The sequence below is a fragment of the Gavialis gangeticus genome, unplaced genomic scaffold (assembly GCF_001723915.1).
Source record: "Gavialis gangeticus isolate Ggan-Ray unplaced genomic scaffold, GavGan_comp1, whole genome shotgun sequence".
Lineage (NCBI taxonomy): Eukaryota > Metazoa > Chordata > Crocodylia > Gavialidae > Gavialis > Gavialis gangeticus.
The window spans coordinates 134998755-135010761 of NW_017728992.1; the positions used below are offsets into that span (position 1 = coordinate 134998755).

Below are 12007 nucleotides of genomic sequence, written 5' to 3' on the forward strand. Positions count from 1 at the left end.
TTTTTTTTTTTTTTTTGTAAGTGTACCCTGGTGGCCAGACATTTTTAAAAAATGTACCCCCAGCAGCCGAGGGAGGGGAGGGAGATGGCACACAGCTGGACATGGAGCTGGTATACACTGGGAAGCAGTGGTGCAGGGTGCTGGGAAGCTTCCTCCTCCCAACCCGTGTCCCTCCGGCCAGAAGGCACCACTGCCATCGCCCACCCCCAGCCCTGCTCCTGGGAGGCAGCAGTGCTCAGCCCCTGCCTGCCCACGCACACTCGCTAGGGCCCTCCCAACTACCCCCAAGGGTACATATACCCCAGTTGACAACCCCTGATGTAATGTAAAGAAAGACTACTTTGTTAATCTACAGATTTTGCTTTCACTACATAAGCAAAGGCCACTTTCCCCAAGAGAAGAATTAAAGTTCAGAAATCTGTTTTTTCCCTCCTCTCACAGAGCTGTTGGAAATTCAGGTAACTCTGCTTCTTATGTTTTGCTACTCTAACAAATCAAAGAACTGAAATGGTAAGGCTCACCTACTGATAGAGGCTGAAAAGCTGTGGGTGATCTTAAGAAAGCTGTTAGCCTTTTCTTTTAGTGAAATCCTAATTTAGAAAGTGGGACACTGCCAAGCAAAAGCAAAGGAAGCTTTGCTCAGACATCAGGGCATCTAGTAAAGAGATCCGTGGTTCACTAAAAGCAGGTGTCCATAACCTTTTCCACAGAAAATTAAATGTGAACAAGCAGGCTTTTCAGCAGTCCACAGAATTACCCCTCAGCACCAGATACCTTCCTACAAAAAAATGCCAGCCTAGAGGCCCAAACATAATAAAGCAATATGCAAGGCCCCAAAACTTCAGAAAAGTTTCCATGGAGTAGCCCACTTTTCCTCCTAAGATGACTGCTTTCCCTGTGAAGCCTAGTCATAACTGCTTGCAGAAAAAAGGATGGTTAGCAAGTGGCAGAAGGAGCCAACACTATGCACCAAATCTAACAAGCTCTTAAAATAAATCTTCATTCAGAGATCTCAAAGCACAGAAAACTAGCAAATGGTACAGAGGCCAATTTCAGAGTTTAATTTCCCTGCTATGATACTACATTGCTTCAGGATAGCCCATGAAGCCAGAGGAAGGGCAATATTCCATGTCTACAGATTCCTCCAAGTACCCAAGGGGAAGTACAGAACAGACTGGATTATAATGATATTTGTTGGGCCCTCTTGGCCATAACCTTCACAAAGCTTCCAAGACAAAGAACATGCATGCACACACCCATCTGGAAAAACTGTGTGTACACTGATGCCAGTTTTCTGCAGTTGCACTAAAAAAAGCACAGCACCTAGCAGGAATATTATTCAAGCCATGCAATAAGTGTTTACTATTGGTTCTCTGCTACTGTAAGCAAACAGCAACCTCATAGAGAAATTAAATGTCCCCTTCACCCCCCTTTCAGAGTTTGTTTGAAAAAACAACAGGCCTTTTTGCTTATGAGGATACCATTACTATGTCAACTAGCAACAACCAAATGCTTCAGCTTAGACCATTCCCATGCTGCTGCTGATTTAACTCATACCTTCGCTGTGCAACTCCCTATCTTCCCTAATATACGGGGAGGAAGGTGGTGGCTGATGGTGCTCTAAAAGTTGAGCTCCACTGTCCTACATGATAGATATTTAATTGTTTATGCTACAACTGGGGTCACAGTTTATAGTTTAGTAGTTTATAGTTCCTTCATTTTCACATGAACACGAGACATTTTGCAAGGCCAAGAGTCAACTGTTAAGACAGACTTACATCTAGACAAGTTGTTAAGAGGGGGCCCCTGTGGCCAAATAAGTAATTTGTTGGTGACAAATGGCAAAAGCAAGAGCTTTCTAGGAAAGACTGAAGTTTTGGATCCATTTAGAGGCAGTAAAGGTTTCCATTACAACTCCAAAAAGGTTATTACATATATAAATTGTTTTCCAGCAAGTTAGTACTCAACAGGAGGTAGAAGTAAAAAGTCAGTTATGATCCAGATCCAAACTTTCTGCACACTTCTGATTTCTACATGAACTTCAGCAACATGATTTTAATAGTAAAACCCAAGGTTGTCAATGCTTTGGGCTTCATGCCTCAAGTAAAAGTTTCATACTAAAATAGTTTGAGCAAGAGACATGCAACAGAATTAACACATACAGGTTACGTACAACACTACTTTGCAAAGATGTGGACAATGGTCTTTGGGTTTATTTTTAACTATACAAAAAAACAAGAGACCCACACACCCTGCAGCATCTTTCTAGTGACACTTGAGATTCTTACCTTTAGTTCATTCTCCTTATCAGTCTGTTAATCTGGTCTTCTCTGTTTCCAGCATCTCCACCTTCAACAAAGTGGATAGTTTTCTTCTTCATCCCACCTCGAGGAGATGATAACTTGAAGGGCCACAAAAAGTTGTTTACAGCTTTGAAGTTTTTACCCACAGTGTAGATTTCATGGATCACATCTTCCATGCAAATGACACCAAACTTTCCTAAGAGTATGGAAACAGCAATTACGTAACTGACAGGTTAATGGTCATTGCCAGCGAATTGACAAGCTACAAAACAATTCATAAAAATATTATGTTCAATAACCAATAGCACTTTATATTAGTCGCCTGCGTTAAGACTGCATGAATCAGCAGGACATTTTCTTTTCAAAATCAGTTAACATTTTTCCTTATGCCGATTGCTAGTTTCCATTTCACTGAACAAGAGGCAGCAGCACTTTAGTTTAAGATCTGCAACGAGCAATAGGGGGAAGAGGGGAAACCACAACCAGTTTTAATGTAGTTTTGATAAGACTTTTGTTCTAGTGCCACTTTAAGAAAAGCTTACCCAACTGCCTATAGCTTTACACTAAAGTGTAAAAGTGATTTTCACTTCACATGAACAGTGAGTGTCAGAAGAGCATTTCTGTATCCAATGAAATTTTTAAAGGTCAAGAACAAGGATTTCACCAGGGCATGTGGTAATACAATACAGCAATCTAGAGCTTTTGCATGCAATCCCCATTTAGAACTTCAGTGCACTTTCCTACTCCAGATAAAGAATTAATTTAGCATCATTTGTGGAGATGATACACATATCTGAACTATGATTGCTCAGCTAAAAGCAGCACTACACAAGAAGCAAATATACTTTTTCTGTAACAAAAATGTGCATGAAGAACAAGCAAGAACAATCTGAACTGCAGACAAACTATTTCACCTCCTTTAACTCCAGAGGAACAAAAAGAGGAGCTTCACCTTTTTCCACAAGAGTGAAAAACACTGTACAGTACTGGAAAGTACCCCACAGGCTAGAATCCATGGTCATATAAACCTATTCAAACTTAAACATTTCTCTTAAATTAGGATGTTTGACCGCAGCTCCTCAACTGGGTTACAAGTCACAAAGCCACTGTGATGGGGCCTTAGCAGTAACTTCTTATGCCAAAATATTGAGTATAAAACTACTGTTTAATTAAGTCAGATAATATTCACTGAACGTATTAAGTTTCATCTCTGTTTAGAAATATTTACCTATGTTTCAAACATTTTTCCACTTGATTAATCATGGCATTTTCTAGAGGTGCACCAATATATCAGTTGTATATCAGATTGGCATTGATAAAAGGAAAATTAACATCATTGGGTATCAGCTTTTTTTTTTTTTTGGCTGATTAGTTGATTAATGTTCTCTAGTAATTTAATTATTCCAGGGCCCCCGAATGCCTGGGTTCCCCCCCACTACCTTGGGTGACCCCAGATACATTCCCAGTCCCTCACTGGTGGGCCAGACTGGGCTGGAGTACAGCAGCTACTGCAGTGTCCTGGGCACTGGGGCAACAGACTGCAGACTGGGGTGGGCACTGTAAAAGGCACTGAATGTCAGAGACATAACAGATACAGAGGGGCAGGCAGAGCTGAGCTGCCTGTCCCAGTGTGACTTAGCCCACAGTGCCCAGGGGTGTGTGCCCCAAGGGCCAGGGGCAGAGACTGGCAGGGGGCAGCTGCCCCTTCCCACCCCCCCAGCTGTGTGTAGCAGGGTCCTTCCGCCAGCAGGGAGCCTCTGGGAGCTGGGGGGGGAGGGGAAGAAGAGGGCAGGGGACAGCACTTTAAATAAAGCGGCTCTTGGAGCTGCTGTAATTGAAGTGCCCACAGACCACCTAACTCTGGGCAGCCTCAGACTAAAGCAGCTGTCCCCAGACTAGGGGTGAAGGGCAGGGGCTGCAAGTATCATGGGGCACTTTTACATGTGCCCCAGGAATGGTGGGAAGACAGCACTTCTGAGAGCCACTCTAATTAAAGTGCTGCCGTATCTCCTGTATCAGTACCCCCACACTTAGAAATAACAGAATTATTCAATATCAGTATCAGCGGATATGGCTGGTTAAATCATCAGCTACTGGTATCAGCCAAGAAAATCTCTCTCAGTGCACCCCAAGTATTTTCTCCTACAGCCCTGCATGCGTCACTGACTTTCCTCCCTACTTGGAATAAAAGAGCCATGGTCAAAGCAGTAGTTTTCTCCCCACAGAAACCAAGTTTCTTGAAAGGCAAGCTTTGCAGTTAACAAAAAAATTAACAGTTCTATAGCTAGTTTGTTAAAGGTAGCTTCCAATGCATTTCTTCCACCCTGCTTTTCAGAAATATGGATTACAACATTGAAAACTTTCTTTTTTCCAGGGATAGGTTTTCTACTGGCAGTTAAGGGGATCACTCAAAGACTTGTGATCTGATTTAACTATGCAGTCTAACTATAAGAGAAAGTAAATGTAAAATAAGTTGCATTTACCAAGACATTTTTCAATCAGAGAATTATCGGTGAGAGCAACACGCTGTTTGTTGATCTTGCCATAACCACGCTTGTAGATCAATTCATGAACAGATTTCAGATTGGGGTAACTGAAATAAAGGAATTGGATACAAATTAAAAGGGTGTACTACTCTGACTATACAATTTACACCAATAAATAAATGCTCAAAAGCAAATTTCCATGCTTAGTTCACTATGAACTCAAGCAATGGTCAGCAATGTTTTCCTAACAGAAGGACAGAACAACTCAGCTGCTGTTGCTACTGTGGCTCAGCTGGGGTATGGCACAGGTGAAGCTCTTGTGCCTTGGTGCCCAACCACAGTGCACCAAAACATGGGCAAAGGCCCCTGCCACCAAAGCTCCTGAATTGTGAGCTGTACCCAACAGCTCTGAAGGCTTGATAGGCTGCCAACCTGTTTCAAAGGATATAAATCCACAGGCAACAAATATAGGGAAAAAACACAGTGCCTCTGGTTCTGCCACTGGGAGTTCATAATGAATAATTAAGTAGTATCAAACCATACACAGCATTTACCTTTTATACTGCTTAAGGTTATAGTCTGTAAAGTTTGTGTTCCCTAAGAAAGCAAGTGTGATGAAGCAGAAGTCGTACACAAAATGTGTTAAGTCTGAAGGCTTTTACTTGAATAGGTAGGGAGTCTGTACTTCTAGTATTGTATAGTACATCAAAAGCCAAGAAGCTAAGTGAATTAGAAATTAAACAAAGGCTAAAATTGAGAGAAATGCAAAATTTCTACTTACCCCCATGCAATGTAGGGTTCAACGATACGCAGCATGTTTATGGATGCCTTGTTGAGTTTTACAAATGTGCCATTGAAAATCTGACGCAAGCGAAGAAGCTGCAATACTTTGCGAACCTTGGGACTAACACCATTGATACTGCAAAGCACAAAAAAGATGCTCGAACTTGTCTACTTACAGTACAACTCGAAAATAGCTTTAAGTGTTTGGCTCTGCTAATAATTACTAAACCAGTGTTCCACCCATCTACCAATACATCATTATTGATACACTTATCAGTAAGTCAAAGTAACAACATACATGAATTGTACAATTACCAACTCTAGCTAGGTTTACTCTTCAAAACTGATGAAAATAGAGCCGATCTACTTCAAGATTCTTTTTATAAAAGAAAAAGTTTCTAGTTTATCCTGAGGACAAAGTATGAGCTGCTTAGTGCCAAAGATGGCAGGACTTACAATCAGGAATTGTAGAAGACACTCCCCCCTTGGTAGATTTTAGGTACTCAACTCCCTGAACCGCCACCCAAGGCAGAGCCAAGGAAGGTGGCTGAGCAGCCACCTCTCTCTCATTAGGTGCAAAAATCACACCTGCAGAACTGCCTGGCATAACCAGTAAGGCTCCTAGCTCCCAGCTGAATAGTAACAAGTATAGATCAGGGGTTTTCAACCTTTTTTGAGGAGTGCACCCCTCCTGATGGGTAACCTCTTCTGGATGTGGGAGGGGGTTTGGTTCCCCTGGGGGCCCACCCATGAGCAAGGGGAGGGGGGTCCCCTGGCAGCTGAATGTAGTGATGCAAGGTAGCGGCACACCACATAGGCCCCCTAGGGCCTTCCCAAGTACCCCCGGTTCTTAACCCCTGATGTAGATAGAACAGCACTCAAAGTCTCCTGAAGGCCCTGATCAGCTCAGCCCCAACTCAGCACACTTAATACAGACAGGATCAGGCCATTCACAAAATGCAGCTGCAACTTTGTTCTTTAAAAACCAGTAGGTAGTGGACTTGCCCAAGAAGCAGACCCATATTCTAGGACTCCTCAGTCTGCTAGGGTTTAAGCCTACACATGCAACTTCCCAGTAAGGTGCTCCAATACTACCAGACTATAATCCAGGCAATGAGCAGGAACTAGAACTCAGGACTCCTTCACCCTGTTGAGTGCCTTTATTACTGAGCTAGAGCCAACCTCCCTCCAACTCTTTCTGGGCCAGGAATTGTGCATTTCCTTTTGTGCAAGAACAGTGAGGCATGCTCTCACATCACAAGCTGTATAATAGAACACTCTCCCAGGAGGTGCAAATGTGAGTTTGAACTCTCACAGGTTGAGGGGGACCTAAATGCCAGGGATCTGGCTTGTCAAGCAACCATGAAATAGAAGCACCATAATCTCCTATTAACTTGTTTAAAAGGAAAATAATGAGCCCTGTTCTGTTTTTCAGGTTACCGAAAGTCCTGTCATATAGACTGAAAGTTACAATCATCAGCTTCCAAGCAAGTTTTCATTACCTACTACAGAGAATTTTAAATACCTCAACTACAGATGTTTCTTACAACTTGATGGGCAAATTTCCCAGCATTTACAGACACAGGAAATCTGTTCTTAATCAATACAAATATCAGAGTATTTACACTTACCCTCTGATCCTGATCACAAATGCCAGTTTTGGTTCAGCGGGTACATAGTAATTGCCAGCTTTCCGAGCCATGCGAGCCATACGAATCTCCTGCCTATACATTTTCCTGTATTCCTTGTGGTAGGTCTGAGCTCTTGCATAGATCAGTTCTCTTTGTGCCTTACGAAGCTGAAATTAGGATATGTCAGCCAAAGACATAGCACAATGGAGTTAACCTACAGCAGCTCAATAACAATGACTCCCAGGCATAAGCAAGCTTCACAAAATGTGGACTTTAATTACATAAAGACAGCCTAACACACTAATGTAGAAAGATCAACTTCAACTTTAACACAGCAGCATTGCCTAAGGACTCCCTGTATACATAAGAGTCCTAATTTATCACCCAAAATGCTACTGAAGCATTTTGGGTGATAAATTAGGACAAACAGGTTTTTTGGTTTTTTTTAAACTTGGGATATAAAGGCTGTCACAGTGATATTTTTGACAAAGCTGCTGAAGGGCTTTATAGATATGCCAACAAGAAACGTACTCCTAATGCCTAATCCTTATGGGACAGGATACCTTCTGTAACAGCTTTCTTTTGTCCACTAACAAGCACTGTCATCTCTGCTCTACAAGCAACCACCTCTGAACTTTAAAGCTTAAGACTTCCCATAAGAATACTTCCCTAAAATTTCTGTTTTCTGTTAAGAGAATCAGAACTCTGACTAAAAAACAACAGGTTGAATGCTTATTTAACAACTATTCATGTCAGAGAATTTTACCAATACAAGTATTTAACAAAATATTAGACTTGTACAGTTCCTCACTTCAAGAACTAGCTTTAATGCACAGCAATATATTTTATTAAAACATACTTGTAACTGTTTACCTTCTTTTGAACCAAGAGTCTTTTCAGACGCTTAGCCTTTATATCTGCAAAAGCCTTTCGCTTTTTCAAAAGGCTTTCGGGGACCGATGGCACCTTCTTTGCTCTGTACAATTAAAAAACAAAAACCAGGCTATTGAAGTTGTAATATCTTATATATACACATCACCTGGTCAAATAAATGCAGACTCAGATTACACAGAAATTATGTTTTGCTTCCCCTCCCCATGCTATCATTGCTAGCTTGTACCTACCCTGAACTCCTCTTCACATTATAACAAGGCCATAGAGCATCTTTCACAGAGATGGAGAAGCCTATATGGGCTTTATGTAATCGTACACTGTGTACAGAAGCTGCGTTTTACTGCCAGAATTGAACTTCAAACTTGAATACACTCTTTGAGAACTGGTTCATTCCACTTAACAAGCAAGCCTCATGTTTACAGAGAGGGAACAGGAGTCTCTATTAAATATAAGATGTTTAAGCCTAGCTATATACCAAGAACTTGCTCTAAAACAGCACAGCAGTGGTCTGCCATGACACTATATAACCCGAACTAATTAAAGTCAGTGTTTCTCAATCTGTGGGTTGCAACAATATATGAAAGGCTCATGAACAAGCTTTAAAAATGGACTCTCCTTTACAGAAGAAAAAAAGTGTGCGAAACTGTGGTTTTTGGCTTGCAGGCTTGGGGCCCCACACACTGGTGAGCTGGGGCCTGAGAACAGCGGGTCAGGAGTGAGAGGGGCACTGGGTTGGGACTGGCCATTGATGTTGACAAGAGGGTCCTGGTACACAAAAGGTCGAGAACCCCTGAATTACATCTAGTAAAGCATCTTCAGGCTGAAAGAAAGAGGCTTCAGGTCTAGCGCTGTCCTCAGGTACTGTATGTAGCGGACTCCGCTTTGGGGCTTGGTCTGAAAACCTCTCCAACACACCGGCAGACAATCCGGGTAAATCCCGGATCTTTTATTAGACCAAGGAACCTCACCCACCCACATCCTTAGAGCAACACAGCTACAACTTGCGTCTCCAAGAAACCTTGTGGGTCCAGGCACTAACGGTGCCTGGCCCCTCCGTACTGCCTGCAAAGCTATGGGCCCGGATCTCCCCCACAAGGGTGAACCAGCGCTGCCCGCTCAGGCCCCCGCAGGCGCAGCAGGGCAAGGCGCTGGTCCCTTGCGCTCGGGGCCCAGGGCAGGCTCCAAGTCAGCGCCCCCCTTCCCCGGCTCGTCCGGCCTGAACCACAGCCCCGCTCCCAGCCACCCTCAAGCCCTAAAGCCGCGCGGAGCCCCGGGCCACACAGAGCCCAGCCCGGGGCGGCCAATGCGGGCGGCCGCGCGAAGGCAGGGACCCGATGGACGCGCTCCGGCGGCGGGACCGAGGGAGGGGGGACCCGCTGGCCCCGATGGCAGCGGATCGTGCCAGAGAACGGGTCGCACTCACTCTTTGCCCGCCATGATCGCCACCGGAAAGAGAGGGCGTGCGCATGCGCACCGCACGCTTAAGGAGCAGACGCGGCATGGCGGAAAGGACCCCTCTTCACCAGACGAGGTGACTAATACGGTGCCTGACACGTGCGCAGGTGCCTTCGCTGCTGCCTGCATTGAAAGGGTGCGGGAGTGCGTGCGTGGCCGGGGTCGGGCCTTAAATGCCCGCTGGGTATTAGGCGCTTTCCGTGGGAGTTCTATTGCAAACGCGTAAAGTGAGCGGTGGGTCAGGCCTAAGTTCAGCGCAGCTGTCCCCCAGGCCACATCGGGGCTGTGGACCGGGCCGGACCTGGGCTTCAGCAGAGTACTTGTGCCTGGGGAAAGGTGCCCCTCACCCCTTGCTGACACTGAAGGGGCTCTGTGCGCCCTCAAGAGCTGCTCAAGGTAATTCATCCATTGACCCTATAATAATTAACTCGCCCTTCTAGGATTACTTGCTCTTCTTATGTTGGCATCATTGTCAGTCCTTCAGTAGAGGATTGTCTTATTTGTGGGTCTGAAGATGGCTGATTGATGAGGCCTGTCTCGGGTCCACAGACTCTGTTGCCACTGGGGCATGTTTCCACGTGGGATGGGTGGCTCTGGGTTGTTGCTTTTGTCCATGAGCTGCTGTTTCTGCCACTCCCGTGTTCCATCTCGTGTTATCTTTAGGTTTTAAAGTACTGAGATCCTTGCAGCAGACTCTGTCCATTTGGGGCAGTCCTGGGTGATAGCCTCCCATTACTTGATGTCAGTGTTGCATTTTTTTTCCAAGTTGGCCTTGAGGAGATCCTTAAAGTGCTTCCTCTGTCCTCCTCTTGAGTGTACGCTTTGACTGAGTTTCTGGAGTCAGATGTTTGGATAATGTGGCTGGCTCAGCAAAGTTAATGTCGGTTGACCATCACCTCAGTGCTCATGGTGTTTGCTTGTTAGAGGACACTAATGTTGGTGCATCTGTCTTCTTTCCCACTGGATTTGTAGTATCTTCTGCAGGCAGCATTGATGATACTTCTCCAGCGACCTGAGGTGTCTCCTGTACATAGTTCACATCTTGGTTCCATACAGTAAAGTGGAGATCGCAACTTAATAAACCATGAGCTTGGTTTTGGATCCAATATTGCAATCTTTGAACACCTGTTTCCTTAGACATCCAAAGACTGCACTTGCACAATTGCGGTGACTGAAAGTGTGGCAGGTGTGAAGGTAGTGTTGGAGTGAAGCCACAGTGGCCCAAGAATGACATGAGAGGCAAGGGTGTTTTGGTAGTGGTATCTTTTCTTGGATCAGCTACACGGTTGGACTCAAATTCAACAAGTGGTCCAATGCAAGATTACCCCCACACCCTTTCCCCAACATCCTTTCCTCTGGCAGGTATTGACATTATGAGAGATGGAATTAATAGCAATATCCAAAATGTGATACCTGATCAAATGCCCTTACTGCAATGACATCAGTGAAACTGAACAGCAAGTATGCAACAGAATGAATGCTCACAGAAAAAATATAAAGTACAGAGATGTATGTTTACCGTTAGGAGTACATTGCTCACAGAATGGCTGCTCTGTCTCTGACCTCACAATCCTCATGCTCAAAGGAAATCCACCAAACACCTTTAAAAAGCAAATTTAGGAATAAAAATTCGTAAGATGGCTGGACCTTAAGAACAAAGGACTAAACACCAATATCAGATTTATGGCCTATTATAATTTATGTAACTCCTGAATACTTTCCACACAAGGAAGGTGAGGCTGACCCTCCTATTCTCCTTTTTGGTAGGCCTTCATCCAGCTTTTATTTTCTTCTGCTAATTTTGGGCACTGCAAGACTGGTGGGGGCCAGGAACCCTGTGCTTTACCAGAAGGGGCATTGTGCTTGACCGGGGTCCACAGTGTCGATAAATTGGTCACTTCCGGGAGGCTTTTTGCCACTTTTATCTAATAGCTGATTCAATCAGCTATTAGGTAAAGGTGCTAAAAAGTCCCACTCAAGCTCCCAATCTATACAGATGTTGGGCAAGCTGGGTCCAACTAAGATGATGCCTCTTCTGGGCTTTACCCCCACTACATAGTTGGTCCTGTAAAAGAAATCTTAAGAAATCCTTGCCTCTAGCATTTGAAAAGCAGCTCTACCAGTGTTTCGTAGATGCACATGTAAGAGCTACTATTCATGGTTGCACTCACTCGACTGGAGGATATTCTCCACCAAGGCTCATTGATGGGCCTTGAGGTGACTTAAGAGTCTAATACTTGAGCCACAGAAGTTGCAGCTGCAGGGGAGAAGGAGCCCTGGGCAGAGATTCCCACTGTGCATGTGTGCTGTGCCTTACTCCTGGCTATAACCAAACCGGAGGAGCTGAGCTGCCCATAAGCAGCGGAAACAACGCTAGGAGCTTGCCCGGGCGGTGCGGAGGTGCCCGAGTAGCCGGTCGTGCTCGGGCCTCGGCACCGCCCGCTGCTGTGGACGC

At 44.6% G+C, this 12007-nt stretch overlaps 1 protein-coding gene across 1 annotated transcript in view; it reads right to left on the reverse strand.

Annotated features, from left to right (window-relative positions):
• RPL7 (ribosomal protein L7) overlaps positions 1-9619 on the reverse strand; it is a 10689-nt gene extending 1070 nt beyond the window's left edge. Inside the window, exons 1-6 of the mRNA XM_019527805.1 lie at positions 9521-9619; positions 8077-8179; positions 7204-7370; positions 5571-5708; positions 4787-4896; positions 2290-2499 (exon numbers count right to left, since the gene is read on the reverse strand). Of these exons, the coding sequence (XP_019383350.1) occupies positions 2291-2499; positions 4787-4896; positions 5571-5708; positions 7204-7370; positions 8077-8179; positions 9521-9534 (741 nt within the window). The 5' untranslated portion in view covers positions 9535-9619 and the 3' untranslated portion in view covers position 2290. The remainder of the gene's footprint in view (positions 1-2289; positions 2500-4786; positions 4897-5570; positions 5709-7203; positions 7371-8076; positions 8180-9520) is intronic.
• Between the last annotated feature and the right edge of the window lie 2388 nt (positions 9620-12007).